The 24,011-nt window shown below is 33.8% G+C and overlaps 1 protein-coding gene across 3 annotated transcripts in view; it reads left to right on the plus strand.

The window, feature by feature from the left end:
• Positions 1-23,741, plus strand: part of LOC119631285 (calcium-transporting ATPase type 2C member 1) — a 156,440-nt gene extending 132,699 nt beyond the window's left edge. For 2 of the 3 annotated variants that reach the window (XM_038023356.1, XM_038023358.1), the window contains exons 3-5: positions 1-688; positions 22,569-22,884; positions 22,958-23,741. In XM_038023356.1, coding sequence (XP_037879284.1) covers positions 1-688; positions 22,569-22,884; positions 22,958-23,657 — 1,704 coding nt within the window. In that variant the 3' untranslated portion in view covers positions 23,658-23,741. The remainder of the gene's footprint in view (positions 689-22,568; positions 22,885-22,957) is intronic. The other variant, XM_038023357.1, reaches the window with a different exon arrangement.
• Positions 23,742-24,011: the final 270 nt, after the last annotated feature.

The raw sequence follows: 24,011 nt of genomic DNA on the forward strand, positions 1-24,011 counted from the left end.
ACAGGAACGCTAACCAAAAATGAAATGACTGTTACTGTTATTATCACAAGCGACGGATACATGGCTGATGTTACAGGTGCTGGCTACAATGATCAAGGGGAAATTCATATACGAAATTGCAACAATGTGGAAATGGCCAAAACAAATATTACTAATCTTTTGGAAATTGGCGCCGTTTGTAATAATGCTTACATACAGAACGGTGTGTTGTTGGGTCAGCCAACGGAAGGTGCTTTGATAGCGGCCGCTATGAAAAATGGCATGTACGCCACAGCCGAAAATTATGTACGCATACAAGAGTACCCCTTCTCATCTGAACAAAAAATGATGGCTGTCAAGTGCATACACAAATATAATAACAACAAAGAAGAGATATTCTTCGCCAAAGGAGCTTTGGATATGTTACTACCGCAATGTACTAAATATCAATACGGTGGCCAAACAGTTCCCTTGACTAAGCAAAATGAAGCAGAATTTTTGGCTGAGGCTTATGAAATTGGGCGTAAAGGTTTGCGTGTCTTGGCTTTGGCTAAGGGTAAAAGTTTGCAAGATTTAATTTACTGCGGTCTAGTAGGCATCACAGACCCACCTCGGCCACTGGTCAGGGAGTCAATAGAATTGTTGATGCAGAGCGGGGTGAGAGTGAAAATGGTGACCGGCGATGCGCAAGAGACGGCAATGGCTATCGGTAAGTGCGGGTATACATATGCGAAATTCTCTTCTCCTGACGTTCGGCCTCAATTTTTTTTTATGCCTCGGATTGTTCATAAGCCCCCTATAAATTTTTTTTTTTTCAATACGTATGCTTTGCGCAAGGAAGTACGCTACACTTAATTTGCTTGTATTCGTATCATTCGTCGTCGGCAAAAGCTTCGTAAGCCTCAGAGAAGTGTTTAGAAAACTTTTAATTTTTTATATGTCCCTCCTTCATAGGAGGAACATTTTTTGTTTCCAAGTTTCTACGCATCTTTTTTTTTTTTTTTTTTTTACATGTACAATTCCTTTTATACTGAGACGTAGACCGTATCACCCGTTTTTCCAATTCATTGAATTTCAAACAACATAGACACCAGACCAACAATCGTGATACACATTTTGCTTTAATTCCTTTCTCTAGCCTTACAACGCAACATTTATTACCCAGATTGCTGCTGTTGTCGCTTTTGTTGTTGTTACTGTTGTCATATCACATCAACATGCATTTAAACTGTTTTGCCACAACATCATGCTTGCAATAAAGATAAGTTTATATAATTGTATGCGTTATACATATGTGTTGCATGATTATTTGGCTCTATACTCAAGGGCAAAAACAGCAACCATCAGCTTTATGGGAGATCTACCGACTCTATGATAGAAGTTTAACAAATAGCATTCAACATTTAACATTATCGTCATCGTCATCTCTTGGTTTTGAAATCAACGTCAAGTCTTTGGTTACTCAAATAATTAACCACAGATTGTGAGCTTGTGAGCCTTCGTGTGCTGGTTTGTTGGTTAGTTTTGGGTGGACTTGTGTTATTCTCTTGGCCGTATATATATATATGTATATGCTATGCATTGTTGACTTTGCTTATCCTTTTACATTTTAAAGCCTTTGAAAACGAGTAAGAAAATTAAATTTAGATGTGGTCAAATCTCAGTATATTCGGAAAGAAGAAAATTTCGATACTCTTCTCTTTTGGACGATTATTTCCATTTTTGTACAGGTGCCGTACGATGCTGTACGCGAATAGACCTAGAAATTTTTGCCGCTTCATCTATTTTGGGATACATGGGTCATGAGAAAAAAATGCAATATTTTTACAAATAACAGTGTCCTGATTTTACATTGTGTGTTCTTTACCTGATTTCAATATCAATCTGCATGAAAGAATTACCAATGTTACCACAGACGTTAATCATAGGAATGGGCAGACAAGGAAGCGAATCCGCTTAAACCGATTCAAAATTTCATATTAAACGGCTTCCGATTGCAAACGTTTGAACAAACTGAATATCCTTCGTCCTTCCGTGCTGACGGTGAGTGTACAAATTGTGGATAATGTGCTGAAAATATTTTTCATTATCCAAAGGGTCATGATTGAAGTAGGCTTTTCTCCAGAGATATAATTTATATTTGCACCTTTTTCAATTAAGTTTTTCGGTAAAAAAAACTTTTTCTTTAACCTGAGAAATTCATTAAAAGGTGGCATAGTTCGGTGTATCACTGATAGTTTGGAAGTTTACAAACTATTTAAAATGTTTTTCTAAATCTATTCTTAGATCTTTAAGTATTTCATCGAAGATTTTATCAAGCTGATCGATGCCGTCAACAACTCACTTTTACAAATTATTTGTAATTTGGTTCCATGTTCCGTATCCTCCTTATATTTTACAACATGTGGGGACTGAATCCAATGACTTTTCTCCACAGGTTTCATTATCTCTTTTTCTTCAAACTCCCAAGTTCTTAATGTGAATTCTCCCGGGAATCTTCCACATCGTTTTTGGGAACTTCTAAAGACCTGTAATTTTCTTGTCCAAATTTTTGTGCGGCGTTGCAACCGATTAATATGTCGGAAGTGACAAGATCTGAACTACGACGATAATAAAACGCCATGTAGATTAGCGTTGCCCTTGAAACTTTCTCTATTTGTACGAAGCATGTCCTTCTTCGGGTTTTGCATTCTTTTACTTTGACGATGACCGTTTTCTTGTAATTATCTGCTTAAAAACAACGGAAAGGCGATCGAGTAGTTAATTACCAACTTTGATTTAGTTCCAATAAATTTTTTTAGCTAACATTTTTCCACGGCCAGGCATTAAATTTATGAATCCGTTTATGCCGAGATTATTTCCACTCTGGGTAAACGTCTAATAGTGCTCAGGACCGATTGAAGTGGTGATATTATATGATATCATCAGTAAATCTTGGACATAAAAAATGTTCGGCATCGAAATTTCGCAAATCATTTCCGATACATATGCGGTACATAGTTTTCTTTTAATGTGTGACTTGTTTCTACCTGTCATGGAAAGATATATCGAAAATAAAAAAATTTTAACTTTCCTTTGATTCTTCATATGATTTGCACATATGCGCCAGTGAAGAAAAAGCCTTTGTAAATGGAATCGGCAGCAATTTCGCTTCAAAATTGTTCGTAGGCACAATATTTTCCTCATTTTCTTACTTTTGCTTCAAAATTTTTACTGATATCGACAGTTAAGAATTTCAATAAAATGCGCTTTTATACAGTACACCACTTTTGGTATAAGTATGTATTGAGTTCATCAACATCCAGAAGATTGTCTGTCCGTCCCTTCGTCCACCTTGTTTTCTTGTGTTCAACGTACAAGTCGAAATTTTTCAGATACTTTGATGAAATATGGTGCACTGGCTTGCTTTGACCCAAGGACGAACGGGGGCACTATTTCGATTACTTCCTATATATAGCCTTATTTTGAAAAATCGTTCTATGAGTAACTTTACTAAACCAGGATAATTAATTGTGCTTTCTTGCGTATTTTCTTGTTCACCAATTTAATTTAACAAAACAAATAAATGTCTTCTTCAATTAAATCCTGGCAAATAGGAGCGAAAAATTTAATTTTTTCTGCTTTTTTTCATTATTATGTTAAATGAATCAATTAATTTTTACTGTTTAATAAAGTTCGGGTAAATTTTGACATACAACGTTTGTTGTATATAAATTTGTTTTCCCGTTAATATGCAAAATGTTCAGTCTTGTGGCAGATTTTTGTTAAATGAACTTTCATAGCCTTTTGAACTATAAAGCTTATGTTAAAGCTAGTTTCGTTATAAATTTAAAAACTTTATTACCATTCTTTTTCGAAAGCACTGACTATTTTCTTGCAATTTGCATATTTATCATGATAAAGATTTGTACTCATTTTTCGGCCAACAGTGCAGAGTTGGTATGTTTTTCTCTTTAAATGCATTTAATTGCCTTGCGGTGCTTTCTGTGGAACTTTTATACTTAATTAAATTCAAGCTTTTAAATATTTGTGCAATCTGTCCGAAACACTCTAAAATACGATTTGCCCTTAAAAAAAAAAAAAAAGGCAAAGAAAGAAACTCATTTATCTTAACTTTGGTAATCAAATCTTCAAGTAATTTGCTCCTAAACAGTGCAAAACCATGAAAAAACTTCATCCTTAGCATTCTTTGCGTTATAAAAAGTCTAGACTGTACATATAATTTTTTTTCTTTCGTTTTTTTTTTTTTTTTTTTTTTTTGGAAAGGAAACTTCATTTAATAATCTATAGAAGCATAAGCAAACAAGACGAAAAGTAACTTGAATTCAGTAACAGTATATGTATATATATATGTGTGTGTGTGTGCGGGTTTGTGTGGGTGTGCCGAAATAAATATATATCTTATAATATCTTGAGGCTACAGTTTAATGATCATACTCATAAATTTGTAACTCATCAATTTGTATGTAAACATCTGCTTATTACTCGTCCTTTATGTTGTTCAATTTGGTTATGTGTTTGACAACAATAAAGCTGATTACAGCCGTTAACAGCCTTAAACTGCCGTTTGGCGTTATAAATTATGCACTTTATGATTTGGTAAGGATACCAAGGAGAACCCATTCAACCGTAATATGACTTAAGACATTGAAATGCGCTGCTCATTTTCATTAAACCTCATTAAATTGATGCCTATTAGCCAAAAATCGAAACGTTAATAAACTTAATATAAGTGATTACTGTAATAAAGCAGCTTTGAATTTGTGAAATTTTTTCGATGTATACATTTGGGTGAAATTAATATTAATGCTATAGCATATGTTTAGGTTGTAGATGGTTGCGTAGAATTAGCATAAGACGGCATTTTATTGTACAAAATTATAATTACACATTAAAAGTTAGAATAATTTTATGTATACATAAAATTTTATGCAGGCTAATTTACTATTACCAGAAAGCAAACAGTACTCTATCTCCCGGCTATGATCACATAAAAGGTGAAAATGTATATGTCCAAGGTATCATGAATACTAAAATTTATAGACCATAGTATAGTATAGTATATTAACCTAGAATTTGGTGTTAAAAGGTCCACAAACTCGTTGCGAGAAGCTTCCACGTTTCCTAAACGACTTTAGCAAAAATAATAGAAGAAAGGTAGAACATTATAATTGGGTACGGCTGTTAAATACCTTACTACATAATTTCGCTTAAAAGAATTCTTCACTTATTTAACTGACAAAATATCAAAAATTATATCTTTTTCCCCTTTAAAGGCATACTTTTCGTTGGTGCTTTTATATACAAGGGGGCACAAATTTAACAAAATTAATTTTCTCGTCAAAAATCTTATCTTTATACTAAAAATGATATTTTCTTGCTTGGGAATCCTCATATGGAGTAGAATACAAAAAATGAACCTGAATGGTGCAAATTGGGTACAGTCAATTTTTATATCAAATTACTATCATCGAGTTAATTTTCACTGCGACATATTAAAAAGCAATTTGGTTTCTAAAGCGTTAACTTTCTAAAGCCAATTGGTTTTGTTTTTCTGGGATTGGATTTATTCGAGTGCGCTCATACAGCGACTTTTCCAAATAAAAAAAAGATGTATGAGGAGTAGTCGGAAAAGTGGACCGATCCGAACCATTTGCAATCGCGTTCGTCCGTGGGTCAAAGCACTTCAGTGCATCAAATTTCATCAAAATAACTTAAAAATTTTGATCTGTAAAAGGAACAAAAATATACATGGACAGACCACAGGTGGACAGAAAGTGATTCTGAATTGATCGGTATGATAAACGATGGGTATGACTTAAGCCCTCCCGTGAGCTATATACGTCCGCACAAACTTAATATACCCTTATAGCAGAAGTGGTGTAGGGTAAAAAAAAGTTGTCATTGACAATCCCTTACAAATGTTCATGGAATACATTGATCAAATATATCCTAAAGCTGCAAAGTAATTTATTACACACACGGTGTGTGCTGACGCAAAAATTTAAACTTCCGGTTTATAAGAGACACTGGATATTGTCGAAATATTACCTATAGTCATATAAATGGTTGATGTAAAAATAGTTTCAACCGGCCAGCTGGCTGACATACCTGTAATTAACAATAATAAAAAGGAAAAAATTTATAACTTTTTGTATTAAAAACTTATCTCATTTGAAATAGAACGTTTTGCTCAGGTCGCTAGATTAAATTGGGAATTTTGTGGATTTCGCAAACCAATTAATACAATCAGTGTACATCGACGTTTTTCTAAAACGTATAAATCATTGCAAAATCGGAGGCATACAATATAATACGGAAGATTATACGTTGACTACAAGGCAATGCAATTAAACCCACAACACAAAACTACAAAATCAACTAAACGAGTAGAAAAATGCTGCGTAGATTGAATTGTTATATTTTGGATTTAATGCCTGTCGTCGTGCAGACAAATTATAAGCGGTTTGTGTGGTATTCTCTTCTCTTCTTCTCTTTTTTTTTTTTTTTTTTTTTTTTTCTCTAATCTTTCCTTTTCTCTATTTATGTGCATTGTTTCGTTTGCTTGGCTGGCAGGTTATCTTTAAATGACACATTGCACACATTAAGCTTTAAGGGCCGCAAAAAAAGAAAAAACTCGTATTGTTTACTTTTTCCTCTCTTTACTGACATTTCAATTTTCTGTTATCCTTAATTTTGCTTTTTTTCTCCATTTTTCTTATCGTTAACCTCACAAAATGAATGAACGCTTTGATGCATGAAAATAATTATGATTTATGTTTATATTGTTGCAGCATTACTCTTAAATATTTTCATTAACTGCAGAGACGCAATTTGTGGCATTTTATTCATTTTCCAATACTTAAACAACTTTTGTACCAAAAAAAAAATCATATTCGTCTTAGGGTAAATCTTGGGCCATCATTATCAGCTTAACAGATTATACAAATTTTTGAAAATTGTTGCGCGCCCCAAGCACGCCCGAATTTTTAAAACAAGCTCACAAGTAAGCTGCAGCGATTCTATTGAGTATCTGCACGACGACTACTCTATTACTTTAAAATTTTAATTCGATCCAAACGTGTCCGCCGATCTGTTCATCTGTTTCTGTAAAGTGGATGGTGAACAAAGTCTTGGTCGCAAAAATAATGATATCAACCTTAAGTTCTGGCAAAAACATCGAAAGTTCTTCTACGCAGGTTGAAAGGTTGAAAGATGGACTCTTTTGCTGATAAGCTACGATAAACTCAATGCTAAATACTTGCCAGTACATTTTCTAAGTGATCCCTAAGTACCTGAAAAAATTGGCCATGTCCACCTATGTTTATAGAATACCGGGATCTTATTCGCTTCGACATTCTTTTGGTAAGATGAAGTTAGTGGGCGCAGAAATTTCGACCACAGCCAAGAATATAATTTCCTTTTTCCTATTGTCAGCATGATTGTTGTCAGCGCTGAGTGATAAATGAATTTAATATAATTTTTCTTTTTAACTTTTCAATTTATTTATATTAATTCTAGCTTAACTTTTACCCATAAGTGATTAGAAGCATAAGATTGAAAAAATAAATCGAGAGATAATCGAGTTTCTTTTGACGCAGTGTCCGGTCGCCATCGACTTGTTGATCTGCCAGGATAAAAACACAGAAAGATCACATTAGTTACAGCGAGGTCGACGGTAGCGGTAACAATGATGTAAAAGATTCAATCGCAATCGCATATAATGATATTACTTGTGGTACAGGAGAGCCAGCAGTTGAGCTCACTTAACCGATTTGTTGCGCTCGACATCGAGATCTCAATACACAAATCTCGGATAGAATCTAAAGCTTTAAACAATCATCTGAAAAGCAAAAAAGAAATCAATGAATTTTTTGTTAATTAGGACCAGATCTATTTGACTGAAGTTTCGGGTTAACCCAACCAAAGTGACAAGAAAATATTTTACACCAATTTTGTTTTTCCCCGCAAAATTTCTAATTTGTAATGGTAAACAAACAGAAATATAAACAGACTTCACTTAATCGCTGCCTTTATTTCCGCTAACCAAATTTTCTGCACATTCTGTTGTCTCCGATGTACAAAACAAATACATTCGCTCTTTTAATAATGAAAGGCAAACTTCCTAAACGTTATGGCTCGCTTTTAGTTGCCCTGTAGAGTTTCCACATTTATAACATATTTTTAGGATAAACAGAAACAATAACATTGTCAATTACAAGAAAAAAATCATTTTTCACTTTTTCGAAAGTTCTTTCTGTACCTGTACTATAGAAAGTGGAAGTTTTTATCCTTATATGTATATGTTGTTTATTCATCAATAAGTTTATCATGCACTGCGAGTGCACGAACGATTTGTCTCATCTTCAGTACGAACCTGCACGTGAAAGCTTGCACTTGCAGCCTATATCTTCATTTTTGCAACCGGTTGCATGCTTTTTAAATACAGGAACACAGATGAACTGATCTGATGAACTTGGCTAACTCAAGTCAGAATTTTATACTAATCACGAATATATACACTTCGTAGGGCTTTTGCTTACGCGTATGCACATTGTATGCATATTTAACATATCCGGGGACTTATAAGTTGCTGCCATCGCGATCTACGGAGGTATAGTTTACGTAGCATATGATTCGCAGATATTGCTTATTGATGAATACCCACGTCATAAAGATCAGATAAGAGCAAGTTAATCGCATATCGTGTACATATAAGCCAACCAAGTATCGTTCATTTATATACCATTTGTACGACTCAAGTGGACAATGCTACAATTCTAACTAAACGAAAGTTTCTCATTTCAGCGCAAGTTAGTAAAGTCGAATAGGTAGGTAAACTTTTTCTTGTAAAACCTTCGCTTAGGTTGTCATACATGCCTTTTAAACGCATATGTAAGCATAACATATGTTCCTACCTTACTTCATATAAATACTTTGCACCAATGCCTGAATGACCTTATTTATGCAACCAATGAGCGTTTATAGTCATTTCTCCCAGCTAGTTGCAACCTCTTACCTTCCATATGCACACATATAAGATTGCTTTTAATTAGAAAACCAATAAAAGGTGTTTTGTGTATAAATCGTAACATTTCTTCTACATTCTCGTACAATTTCCTTTGCACATTTAAACGAGAATCATAAGTTACAACTGCAAATGTGCTTGCAGTCACGGTGTCATTGGTTGCTACTAATTACAAGTCAGCATTAAAAGATAATAGAAAACATGTTAAACAAAAAAAAAAAAAAAAAAAAAAAAAAAGCTTTCAAGGCATTCAAGCCACTAGCAATCTCTTCGAGTTAAGATGTATTAAAAATTTGCCAGTCTGCCTTAAACAATGTTAACATCTACTCTAGTTCACTTGTAACCTTCAAAGAGCTCTGTAAGACTAAACTTAAAAAAAAAAAAAACAAAAAAGAAAGAAATAATTATTTCCATAATAAACAAAGAATGCCGTAAATATTCTGATTGCTAGTTTCCTAGTATTTCATGTTGTGCACTTCGAGCGTCTCCTTTGTCTAGTTTTTCCTCTCCGTTCTTTTTTCATTTCACAAAAACTGCGAAAGAAATTAAACAAAAAAACTTGACTTCCCTTTTTATAGCATTATGTTGATGTTTGTATGAAACTTGATGGCTTAACTCAAGGATGCCACTTTAAATGCTTTATTGTGCAAAGCATTTCTTTCTAATTTCTTTAATAAAGTTGTTGGGTAAATTCAAGCCGTGTCGATGGGTAACACACGTTTATTATCAATACATAAAAAATTTTTAATTTTGAAGTTTATCTTCAAATACATTCACTTCATAGGAAGTAAGAGGTTCCAATGCAAAGTGTAATGAAAGATTCGCGAGATCTCCTTTGGAGGAAAACGAAAGAAAAAGAACCTTATAATTATCCAGCGTTGTACATACGTAGACAACGTAAAAGATAGAAATGGCAAATAAAAGTTGCTCGCCATGCTCTTCTTTAATCCTCTTCTTTCATTCCTTAAGGGTTCAGTGAATATAAAAGCTTTCAACATATATCCGTTCCTAACTTTCCATTTTTTTTTTTTTTTTTTTTTGTAGTTGTGACTTTTAAAGAATACAATCCTTGGTATGGCATTGAAATCTTTTAGTGAAGTTATGTTTATATCCGTCTTTTTTTTTTTTTTAATTTAAGAAATGGAAGGGAATGGAAAAATTGGCGAAAAATTGAAAGCAGTAGATTCTAGATCGCAGTGCGAAAATACAATCTAGGTACATTGCTTCGCTATTAATTTAAATCGGTTCACGGAATCTGTTTAAAATTTTTAGATGAAATTGTTTAGTAATTGATTGAAATGAGTTGATGACGATAATTCGCGATAGGCAGAATGTCCTTTAAATAAGAGATTTAATTTTGGGTTCTTTTATTTGCTCGACCAACTCCGGACTGAACTCTGTTCAGTAACGACTAAACAAATTTTATTCACCATTTTTGTGTCACATTCTGTGCTTGTCTGCCCATCTGTCCATCTCGTATATTTGTGTTCAACCTCACAATTTTTAAGATATTTTAATGAAATTCATTACACTCACAAGTTTTGGCTTAGGGACATACGCTATTGAAAATGGATTAGGTACGACCATTTTTATGACATTGAAAAAAGCGTTGCAACTTTCAAAGCTTCTCCTAAAAACCCTAAATAATCATATTCCGGCGTAATAAGTTGGCATGACAAATTTAGATCAGATGGAGTAACGTTTCGAACCACCCTCTTACATAGCAGTTCCTAAGAAAGTTAGGTTTTTATATGGGAAAACGCTGTGAAAATTGCTCCATAATAGTAGTCGCTATTTTGAAGGGCTATTTTATGGACCCCTTTCCTCTATAAGACCTAACGAACGAAAGCTAAACCAAATATTTTATAATAAAATCTGGTCCATGATTGTAATTTGACGTAGAAATTAACTATACCGGAGTCTTCAATAAAGGCGAGCATGTGATCTAAGTTATCCAGCAGCCTTTAAATCCATTCTTTACAAAACATATAAACAATAATTAAATAGAGAATAATTAAACCATAGCTGGACTACGTAGGTCCAATTTTCGGCCCCATTCCACATGAAGTGCCTTTATATGACGACAAAATCCAATTTTTTATACTTTTCGACGAAGATTATGTTATAAGACCTTAAACGTAGATCGCAAAATACAAGTATTCGGTTATGAAAATAAACGAAGAATTGCGCTGTGAGGGTATCTAAAGGCCGGCTTTGTCCGATTATAATATTCTTACCTGCATTTTTTTTTAACCTTTTTGTCTGTCAAAATACGCATTCTACATTCCCAGCTTTCTTATTTAATACCCATACCGAGAAAATTGTTATGAAAAATGTAATCCACCACCGCGTGACGTCCGGTCTATTTTACTGTGTGTGTGTTCACATTTATCTTGTGGCATTTTGTGCTGGAAGCCATTTTATTTGATTGTTATACCAAAGGAAAAGTGGACATTGACGTGACTCTTTTTGAATGGACAGAAAAGTTGATTTTAGTACATAGTATTGTCACCGGGACCATGAAGTATGATCGGATCGGATATATGAAAGTGCACGAAAGTTTTGCTTTGGTTTTTCGAACTGAATATCACGAGAATTTATAAGAAAATGACATTTGAAATGAACAGACATGAAAACTTTGTTAAAATTTGTAACCGTTATTTTAACATAGAGACAGCAGACAGACATACCTTCAGGCCGATATGATTAAATTAATTCCTCTCTTCAAGATAATTATATATTTATACAGTTTATAAAGTCTTCTATGTATGTTCTTAAGCACTACAGACTTTTGGCAAACTTAACACACGGTGGATACAGAAAGTATAGTAATCGCATAAAAATCGGTTAAGAGAACTTGTAGCATATGGGGGGTTTTTTGCAAATCATTCTCTAAAAGTTGGATAAAAAATTTCGTCGTATCACATTTATACAAATTTCTTCACATTTTCAAATGTTCATGCTGACTGCTCTGTAAATTTTTCTTTTTTCTTTTTTTTACTCTCTAACTTCAAATACGTAGATGTGAAGGCTGGTGTTGCTGTTGTTACTTGATGCCTCTATCACATACGTATAGCAGCGTTTTTGTTTTTCTTGCTTTCAGAACTTTTTTCCCCATGATTCATTTAAACGAATGGAGTGCCAGTAATGTGCAGCAACTAGTGCAGAAGCTGTGGCAATGATGGCTACGAAGCTGTCGTCACTTCACTAGAGAGCCTTTTGTGTTGTTTATATTTTCTTCATATTAACAATTATGCCGCATGTTTTTCTCTCCTTCTCTTCTCTTTTTTTTTATTTTCGTTTTTTTTTTTTTTTTTTTTTTTTTTTTGTTTTCTATTCTTTACATATTTAAGCATAAAACAATAACTCTTGGAGTTCTTACTTTTTTTCTATTACACATGACTACAAAACCATTCTCCATGTAGATGCAAGTGACTGAATAAAAAAAAAAAAAAATAAAAAAGCGCATTTTGATATGAAATGACGTTAGAAAATGTCTTCCTTTGTGTTGCTCTAAATAACAACAAAAGGCATTGGTGATGACGGTGCTGGATATATTAAAAATTATCCTGCGTTCTTTTTGTTTTCATAAAGCTTTTAAATGCTTAGAAGCGAAAGCAAGTAAAAACCAACTAGCAAGAAACGAATCTTGAGTATCCACTATGTAAGCAAATCGAAAGGAGAAATTCATAATGTAAACGTTTGCTTATTCGTAATCCTCTACGTCGTAGATGGCTGATAACTATATATTTATGAAAATTTCATAGTGATCGATCATCTGATGTATTATCTAGATTATTAAAAGAATTTATGGAAATTTCTGCCTATATATTTTTGAAATGATTTAAGTTTCTTCTGTTCCGGCCATTGGGAGTGAACTTTGTAAGCAGGCTTAACACAATTCACACACTTCATCTGTGAAAATCTGCTTGTAAATCAAACAGGTGAATAAATCGATTGTCAGACCGGCAAAATGAAAGAGTGGATAGACGAGTGGATAACGTTCAACGTTACCGCGTTATATTTATTTTATTAAGCTTTTCAAGCTTATTTTTGCGTTCTGCGAAAGAAATGAAAAAGTTAATATGCTCTCAGTGTTTGATGACGAAAAGTGGCGAAAAAAGCCATTAAAATTTAATTATGCGGAAGAATAATTGACATTCAAGATTACTTTTCTTTTTTTTTTTTTTCTTTTTACACAAAAAGAGAATTTCCTGTTTTTTACATTTCATAAATCGTAGAAAGCTATTTCAGTAAAACTCGTTCGAATTTAATTAATTTAACAAAAAAAAAAAAAAGAATGCGTTTGAAATGTATGTAAAAATAAATTAAATTTTAATTGGAAATTGTTGTAAACCGCCAATTTTTACTAAAAACACCAAATTAAATTTTCATATGTACCGTAGGGTATATATTACATTTGCCAAATGCCATAAAGATATGCACGGAAGACATCGTAATATCGATGCATAGGCGCATATATGTCTTGATCGGTTTAAAGAACGATATCGATATATTTCTCATTCATCTTCCTGGGGATCATAGTCGCGATGTCGGAACTTTGTCTAGATAGAATACAATAGAATAGAAGAAGCTTCAACCCTTCTCTTTTCATTCTCGTCAGACTGATGCTGTTTTAAGTTAAACTGTGTTCGTTAATATCGAAATGAGCCTGCATCGAATTGTCAATTTAACCAAAGGCATCAAGGAACCATTTATGTACAAATATATGCATTCTTAGCCGATTATTGTTGCTCGTCTATCTTCCATTCGATCTAATGACATTGCGATCTCAAAGTCTTCGAATGTTTGCAATGAGAACTGCACAATTTTGGTTTTCAGGCTGATAGTGTTATTTAATCGGGTGAAAGTATAATTTAAGATACGAACAATATGCTGTATACACGATGCGAAATACCATTGATATATTGATCACCTATTGTGCAACAGTTAACGGTTATTCTTATAATATTCTCATTTAGCTGAATAAAATTTCTTTGTTATTTCTATTATACCCATCATCGAAGGATGAAAAGTGTGTCCGCTTTGTCAAAACGCTTGCAACGCTTGCCGACAACGAAGCATCAGAAGTGTCACTCCGTAAAGCATGTGTACTCTTGATCAGCATCAAATTCTAGAACGATTTAAGCATGTCCGTCTGTTCGATACCTTTCATTTTGACAAAACATTTGCACCGCCCACAAGAGAGCTTCAGAGACCTCACAAGAAGTATATATGAACTTCCGAATTAATTTAAGCGTCTCCGTCGATTTGTCTGTTCGCCTGTGCGCTGTCTGTTGTGAACATTCTCCGAGCCGCGAAACTGAGGCTATCGACGTCAAAGTTAGCAGAAACAGTGGAAGGTCTGACAAACAGGTAGATATTGAAAGTACACGCCCACAGTACCACGTAAACTGAGAACACTTCTGTTTTTCAAAAGGGAAAAAAAATGTTTCTTGTCCATTACTTCTAAACTGTAGCAGGTAAAGGTACAAAAATTACAACGCATATTCTACGGGCGATACTATAGTAATCGTAAAAAAATGGAAAAAATTCCCCACACCTACTCAATATTATAGTGTATCAAAATTTAATTTTTTTTTTTTTTTTTAAATATCTTCATAAGACGAAGAAACAAACTTGAAAACCCCCATGAAATGTACAAAGACATGGCCAGATTCAAAATTTGGAATGGCCTAAGCATGTTTGCATGTCCATCTGTTCGTCTATTCAACTTTTTTTGTATCTGTGGTAAACATTCTCCCATTAGTGAAACAAATTTGCAAAAGGTTTCGGAAGGGACTTAAACTTTTCCAAGTACATATCTACAACGCCTGCAAGCCTATGCGGCACAAAATTCGTCTTTGAGAATGGAAAAAATCGGCCGCGCCTACTCCATTTTATAAAGCACGAAACTGTAATTTTTTAACATATGTTGTCTTGTTTAGGATCACGGTGACGTGTATAAAAGATTCGGTCACGACTGAATATAATTTTAATATTTTTAATTTAAATTTTTTTTAACATTTTTTTTTTAATGTATGTTTACCGCAAATTCCATTCGCTTTTGTAATATATGAATAAATGTGAATGTATGTTTTTAAGTTAATATTTAAACAGCTACTCAATCATCATTTTTGACTTCAATTGTAAATTTTTTTTATAAATGTTTTCATTTTTTCTTTTTTTTTTGTACTCACCGCCAAAAGATGAAAATATATTCATTTTGTCAAAACGTTAGCTTCACACAGCAAAATACTTTATTGTATACATACTTCATCATCAGTATCAAAGTCTGCATCAATTTAAATATGTCCATCTGTCCGTCAATTTATCAGTCGGTGTAGTGTTTGTTGCAAACATTGTACAAAACTCTACAAAAGGAAGCTGTCAGCAACTTCAGAGTTAGCAAAAACTTTTGGAAGTTCTTGCGAGAAGCAAATTGAATCGACGGCACACCCACAGGACAACTAATTCACATACTAAAATGGACTAGCGACAAAAATTCCCACACCTCTTCTATGGGTAATTCTATAGCATCTGAACAAAAACAGAAACGCGACCGCGACCGCGACCGCTCAACAGTGTCGAATATTGAAATTCCACTTTTTTTTTTCAAAAGATGGTGGGTATGAAAGATTCGTTGACGCCCGAATGTAATTCTCTTACATGTTTTTATTTGCAAACGTAGCTCACAAATGACCTCGACAGTAGGTCTGCATCTGTACGTTATTGCTAATACCATTACGATGAGTTTTCTATTTTTGTTAAAGAGAATATAAACGAAACAACATCACATGATTTTCGTAGTTGTTGCCTGCATTTTACTTTATATTCTTTATTAATGCAAAAATAATTTCATATGTTCTTCGGCTACGTTCGTGTTAAACTCTTCGGCAAAAACATTCAATTTTCTATAAACATTTTACGTTTTCTTTGCTAATTGCTGTGTGTCGTGCCATGGAAGGAAGGAAGGTTAAAGAACCAGTACTGCACCTTACACATGGCAAAAATTTTAATAAATTTAGTGAATAATTAAAAGCGAGGACCTACAACGGATACGCAAAACTAATCGAATCGAATAAAGGTTTTAGAAATTACACCTTTGGCGATAAGCATTGCCAACAAGTGAGCGGCCATTGCTTTATAGAACCGTCACTTCAAATTAATCGAAATGCACTATTGTGCTTCATCGTGAAGCAAATACCCCTGGTCTTAGTGCAGTTTTATATTAAATTGTGCAGAAATTTCTTGCGGTTTCTCACTATGAAATAAAATATTTATTTTAAATGTATATATATAGTTGTATATTAGGTTAGGGGGACAGTTCTGTCGTATTTTAAATAGACAGATAATTTTTCTTGTAAATAAAAAAAAGATCGGCCTAGTGAGTAATGCGGTTTTTTCGTTTTTTTACCTGTCGTATATTATAAAAGGAGTCTTTTTTACCGTTCATCATTTACTTGCGATATTTAAACACTGCATTTTGTATGAATTCGAAAAAGGTAGCAACGCATCGGCTACATGTAAAAATCTATGTTCGATATTGTAAATGTTCGTACTTGTCAAAGATGGTTTAGCAAATTTCATTCCGGGGATCTGAGCCTCCAAGAAAGTGATCGATAATGATGTTTTGCGATCCATATTGGAAAATAATCCATATTTAATAAGTCGAGAAATTGCAGAAGAGTTAGGCATTCATCATACAACTGTTGGAGATCACATTAAATCTCTTGGGTTTTTTTCGATTGACCAATCCCGGAGTTGCAGTGGTTCATTTAATTTGCGGCAGAAGCTCGCAATACTGACAAAAAATTCCTCTCTCCGCGGGTATCTGATTTTGGTATTGTTGGAGACGGCCCAACATTGATCTATTGCGTTGCTAATTCTTGTATAGGATCCCTTTTTCATCACCGAAAAATGGATCGTTTTTAGAGCATATCGCAAATATTAATGCGTTATAAAGAATGAATTGTTTTTTTAAACATGTGGAATTCAAACATCCAGTTCTTCTACGACTTCCAGTCTTTTTATGCGATTACTAACAACTGTTTTGAATGAATTACGTTCTTCAGCAATCTCACGAATCGTGATGTGCCGATCAGTTTCAGTCATAACGTATGGTTAGTCGGCATCAATGGTATATGTCCGACCAGAAATTTCAGAAACCAATTTTCACAACTGCGTTCTGTTACAGCATTAGTCCCATACACAGCAGCTCTTTTACCTTTTTTGAAATAGAAAAGTAAAATATGTCTTATATGCCCACTTTGATCTCACTGCTATAATACAACCGATAGACATAAGCCTGCTCTGCATAACTATATAGACCTTTAACTCAAATTTCATATCTACGTTCCAGAAAGAAGTTATTCTAACTTGGTCTCCGATTATCCAATATTATAAAGGGTAGTTAGAAGGCCAAGAGTATACATGTAAAAAAAAAAAAATTGGCGATAGATAAAAGTGACCAGATCATAAAAATATAACTAAAAAAATTTATGACCGGCGGAGTCCGTAACTCGCACCCCCATCAATATGTCTTTTGCATTCTATTCTCTAAATTCTTTTATTTGATACCCGTATCGCTGGTATAATTAAGAAAAATTTAAACCACCAACTCTCAGCGTCTCCCAGATTCATCTTACAATGAACTCATTTTTAGGCAGATAATATATCTTCATTTGACGAAAGTAAAAGTTTGACTTATGCTAAATAGACATAAATCTTCAAAACGGTGAAAAAAATAAAATTGAATCACTTATAAATTTGTGTGGGCATGGTCGGTCGATCTTTCCCATTTTTGCACGTAAAGAGTAGAGTGTTTTATGAAGTAAATGTGGAAAAATCAACCATTTAACTTTAATAATTTCTGAAAAATTTTATTTAAAAAAATGGAGTTGCGATCAGTTTACGCTCCACTGCATGACCGATTGCACTGACTAATTTGACCCATTTTCAATAGTTACTGCTTGAGAATCTTCCAATGGTGCCATCAAATTTGAAGTCAATATCTTCATTTTTGGGGCCAGGAGAGTGCCAACAACAAACACTACACAGACAGACAGATACACAGACGGACACGCATGGCTTAATCAATTCAGATTTTCACGTTGCTGAAGAATATATATACTTTATAGGGTCTCTGAAGCTTTCTTTTGGGTTTTGCATACATTATGAAAAAAACAAAATAAGTTACACTACATTAGGTAATTAGATAAAAGATCAGAATTAGTTCGGCGATATGATCCCAAAAGGTGAAATAAAATAGTCACTAAAAACCTCGAACCAGCTGAAATGAGGAACGTAAACCTATTATAAATATATAAATATATGAATACATAAAATATAATTGAACGCGAACTAAATTTGATAAGTGAATCAATTAATTTTTTTTGGATCCTGAAATTCAACTGATGCTATAAATAAAGATAGATTTGCATGATACAAGAGTTTGCTATAAACGAAGACTCAATTGTCCCATGATATAAATTTGAGTAAATGTATTTAACAGATATCTAAAAAGAACAGAATGAATTGAGTCGAAAAATTATTACTCAGCACTAAAATGCCTTAATTAAATCGAGACTAAAAGAAAAGACATCCGGGCATCCATTCGAAACATTATTTGTGTAATTAATTCATATATATTGTGTGTATTAATAATTGGTGTATGAATGAATTCTGTAAATTGGAATGGGTTTCTTCAAAAGTGGACTTGACACGTTCAATTTTCGGTTAAATATAACGTCTTTACGATATAAGCTTTAGTTGTTTACAAGCTCTCGTTCGCAATACGTTAAAGTGTAAAGATATGGGTCTCATTTAAGGCCCTACGTCCAGTTAGCGTGGATATTTGCAACACGCAGAAGGATTCGAGATCGAAAGAACTTTTCTTATACCGATTGATCTGAACTTGTCTGTCCCTTTGTCCGACTCATTTTCTTGCGTTTCATCTACAGATTGCAATTTTCGAGATATGCTGTTTTAGCCAACGGACAAAGCACTATTCAAAACGGTTCGGACCAGATCACTTTTTCGACCTTACACCATATACAATCTTATTCTAAAAAGTGTAATTGTGTTAAGCGAAGTGGTGATAAAGTATATCTCGCTACAGTATTCTTACTTGTTGTTTTTAACTGAATTAAACTGGAAAAAAGTGGTTTGCAAGATTTTGTGCGTAAAATTTTCATGTTGAAAGCATGAAAATTCACAAACGTCCGTTCATCTCCACGACAAGCAATCCAGGAGGTGATTTTGGAATGAGAGCTTCTCGTTCTATTGGGAATTATTCTTCAGACCTGCCTCCTTCTGAATAAGATTGGTTAGGGTGGATATAATCATATTCAGGACATCAGCCGCGCACACAATTTGAAGTTGTACAAAAACGGATCGATCACTATTTCGTCTCGAAATGACGAAGTTCCCAACACGAGGGCATTACCAAGCTACGCGATAAGAGACGGAAAACCGCAGATAATAATAATAATAGCGAATATTTCGATTACTTAGCCTTGTAAAAAGTATAATTTAATGTAAACATGAATTTTATCTTACTTATTTCTGCACCTATTAATTGGCTTGGTCGGAAAATATGCGCTAAGGAAGATGTCTTCACATAAAATTATGTCAATGCATATAGCTTAAAGCAAAGATGAATAACTTTAAAAATGAGACCACGACTTGTTCAGCTGCTGTCATATTCAATAAGCAGAATTAGTAGTGATACTACAGTCAAGGTTGCGAACAAACTGTAAAAAAAACCCACGTCATAGTTAATTTTAATGGAAAATATTTTTATGAAATGTTTACTTTTCTTCAATTTCTTTCTCAAACTGTACAAGAAGTAGAGAAGGACTTTCAGAAACTTCTCTAATATTTATGTGTTTTTTCCTGCTATCATGCACTTCGTAAAGCCAACAAAAATATAGCTGGCGTAGTAGTTGAGGTGACGCTTATTTATGTGATACCACTGTTAATTTTTTTTGCGCTTTGTTTTCCTTTTGCTATCGTTTTCCTTTCACTTAAAATTTAAGGGAGGTGAACTGCAATCGGATCTGCTCTGTTAACGTGTCAGTCAGGGATTTCCGCCCATGGATACATCAACGGCATGCAAGAGATAAAAAAACAAAAATAATCAGTATCATAGAAGGAAAAACGAATTAATGTTGCTTTGCGTATACGAAAATAAATGAATAAAAAATAAAGAATTTAATAAATTAAAAAAATTAAAGGAAAAGAAGGAAAAAGAAAGGAAAATTTGAAAAGACACCTTTGTGTCTTAAAGTCGAAGTAGATTTTACCGACTATCTTCCACTTGATACCTGTCCTTCGACAGAATTTGTCCTTTTGTACTCTTATCGTTCAATTATCAAACAAGCAAGAAAATGATTCTCGGTCGCGATCAAATCTTTTATATCAAACAAAGGAACAGATCAAAATTTTCATACTCTATAATATTGACTGGACGCGGCAGATTTTTCCTACTTTCAGAATAAAACTGAAAACTTATATAATATATGTGTTGCACTTTATACGTAAAAAAGAGGGGAATCAAAAGTGTTCTCAGTTTTTGTCAAAAGGCCGTGCAAAGGCGTTGTGGGCGTGTCTTTTAAAAAGTTTGGATCAATTCGAATTTCTTCGGGAGAAAAGTTTACCACAGCTGGACATACGGCATACAAGCCTAGACGCCATCCGAAGTTGCACCTGGCCGCGAGTTTACATACTTTAGGGAGTTATTGAAGCTTGTGTCTGCGCCCTATAAGGGTATTGCAAAAAAACTAAATTTTGATTTACTATAATATTGGGTAAGTGTGGTAAATATTTCCCTTTTCTGTACACGCGGTACAACATCGCCCATTGAATACAAAATTAAATTTTTGCAGATTTATCTGCGGTAGTAGTATATGAGTAATAAGCAAAAATTCAATTAATTATTACTTTTGAAAAACAGACATGTTCTTAGCTTAAGTGCCACTGTAGGCACGTTCCTTGACCGATTTGGGGCATTTTCAATGATAATCTGCGTGCAGGAACTTCCAATGTTTCTGCCAAACCTAACGTCGATAGCTTCTTTTTTGCGGCCAGGAGAGCGTTTATAATAGACGGACAGACGGACATGCTTAAACCGATTCAACATTTGATGCTGATCAAAAATGTAAATACTTTACGGGCCCATTCTGCAGCAATGGATGTAAAAATGCTTTTGCTTCTGTTACAATAAATAGACAACATCCATGTTCCATTGCGTAATTGATATTTTATTAATTATGCTATTCTTCTATTATTCATAGTTAAAATTTATTTTCTGCATTCATAATCGTAAAAAAGTCAATATTTGAACAGCTTTTCATTGTTATTAATAGTTTTCCATGACAATACTTTACATCGATAGGAAATTATTTAATTGTTGTTGCATTGAACATGCACAAACACCCACATTAAACAAATAAAGGCAAATAAATATTTATGAATAAAGGCAGCCGTACATATCATAAAACTGTATATGTATATAATGTAGTTATTTGCACTTCTCGGGGCTATATGAGTTTAAAGAGACAGAGAAATCGGAGAGCAGAACTGCTGCGCTTTTACCTTCTCACCTTCTTAATAATCTATTTTCGCGAATTTCAAGCACTGAACACTTAGTCTAACAAAGTAATATCTATTATTAGCCTGCTATTAGCCTACAACATGCCAGGGAGCTTCGACTATGAATTAAATAATAGAATTGTAAGGACTCAATATGTTTTAGGATCCTCAATACATGTCTATTTCAAGTTGCTGGCGATGATTTCGATTTACAAATACTTTAATTGATCTTCCAAATGCTCTTCGTCACTGTTTTGATTAATGGCTGTTACCTCTAATGAGCGTTCATAATCGATCTTGAAACATTTGATCTGTGATAATTACTGCGAACACAATACAATGACCTACTGATCTATGCATTTTGTTTTGTTTTATCGTTCCGCTTGTAACACCCGGATCTATTCAAACTATTCAGAGCGTTTTAATATTTTTATACTTGATCAATGGAAAATTCTAGGTTGATTTAGTCATTCATTCCAAGTGTTTGTTTATTAAAATTATCGACCAGTGTTATTAGGGAGTGTCAACATTATCGAATAATTTTAGAGGGAAAGTTGAACACACACACTTTGCGCAATTCCTTACGAAACAATAATTCATCAAAGATACAATCGGTTAATAATGATGGCACTCATGACATGGATCAAATTAATTCCTTTTTAATTTCTTTACAAATCGACGGTAATTCCAACATTCAACAGCTTCGTGACATCACACAATCAAGATTTATTGTATATTTTCTATCGATTTCCGCATTGATGCAATAATTGTTTTATCGTATTTTATACAAAACTTTCTTGATTTTTTAATCAAGTGTATGTTAATACATAATCAAATTATCAAATTTTCTTGAAGTTTTTTAATTTTCCTTTTATCTCTCCCCCCCCCTCTCTCTCTTTCTCTCTCTCTCTCTCTCTCTCTCTCTATTTCTTTCACTTTCCTCGCTTCGCAATTTTTGTATCGACAGCCAGCCTTATTGGCATCGATACAATACATCATCAAACATTGTCTGGCCAAGAAATCGATCAAATGAATGAACACCAATTGGATAAAGTGGCAAATAACGTAAGTGTTTTTTATCGTGTAACGCCACGTCATAAATTGGCTATAGTCAAGTCTTTGCAACGCACTGGCAATATTGTTGGCATGACAGGCGACGGTGTAAACGATGGCGTAGCTTTGAAAAAGGCCGACATAGGCATTGCTATGGGTAAAAATGGTACGGACGTGTGTAAAGAGGCTGCCGACATGATATTGGTAACTGATGATTTCCATACCATAATGTAAGTAATATGCCATATATTTTCAAAACTTGATGGTAATTTTATTAATTGCTTGTGTTTTTACTTTACACAGCGCCGCTATAGAGGAGGGCAAGGCTATATTTTATAATATAAGAAATTTCGTAAGATTTCAGTTGAGTACTTCGATTGCCGCTTTGTCTTTGATTGCCTTGGCCACTCTTATGGGCATAGCCAATCCTTTAAATGCTATGCAAATATTATGGATTAACATTATAATGGACGGGCCGCCGGCTCAAAGTTTGGGAGTTGAACCGGTCGATCATGATGTTTTAAAGCAGAAACCTCGCAACGTTAAACAACCGATGATTACCAGATCGGTAATCGTGAACGTTTTGCTAAGTGCCAGCATTATCATTTTGGGCACGTTGTGGGTATTTCAGAGAGAAATGGTTGATGGATCTTTGGGCAAAACTAAACGCGATACAACAATGACTTTTACGTGTTTCGTATTCTTCGATATGTTTAACGCTCTCTCCTGCCGATCACAAACCAAAAGTGTTTTCACCATTGGTCTAACCTCGAATCGGATGTTCCTTTTCGCAGTAGCCTTCTCAATTATTGGTCAAATGCTGGTTATTTATTTTCCACCACTCCAAATGGTCTTTCAAACAGAATCGCTATCAGCTTACGATATATTGTTTCTGCTCTCGCTAACCTCCTCAGTGCTAATAGTCGCCGAAATTAAAAAATGGTTTGAACGTACCATGGAACGTAAAATTTACAAGTCACGTTCCGAATTGGATTTCGTATGACAAAACGCAAGCGCTGGAAGATTGTTAAATGAAAAGAAATTCCATTAAATTTTTGGTTTTACACAGTTGAAATAATAATAATAATGATAATATAAAAAGAAAAAAATAAATAAAAAAAAAGAAATGAATAAAATGCAAACAATTTGAGTTTAGACAGGAAGAAAGAAAGAGAGAATGAAAGACCTAAAAAAAGAAACATAAAATAGAATAAAAAAAGAAAAACTTAAAAAAAATGTATTTTATATTTTTAAATATTTTCGCTTTTTTTTCTTTTTTTTTAAATAATAATAATAGCGAACCAATTACTGAATTGCCAGAGCGAGAGAGCATATACAGTTGCATATACATTTATTT

Source organism: Glossina fuscipes, unplaced genomic scaffold (assembly GCF_014805625.2).
Source record: "Glossina fuscipes isolate IAEA_lab_2018 unplaced genomic scaffold, Yale_Gfus_2 1, whole genome shotgun sequence".
Taxonomy (NCBI): Eukaryota; Metazoa; Arthropoda; class Insecta; order Diptera; family Glossinidae; genus Glossina; species Glossina fuscipes.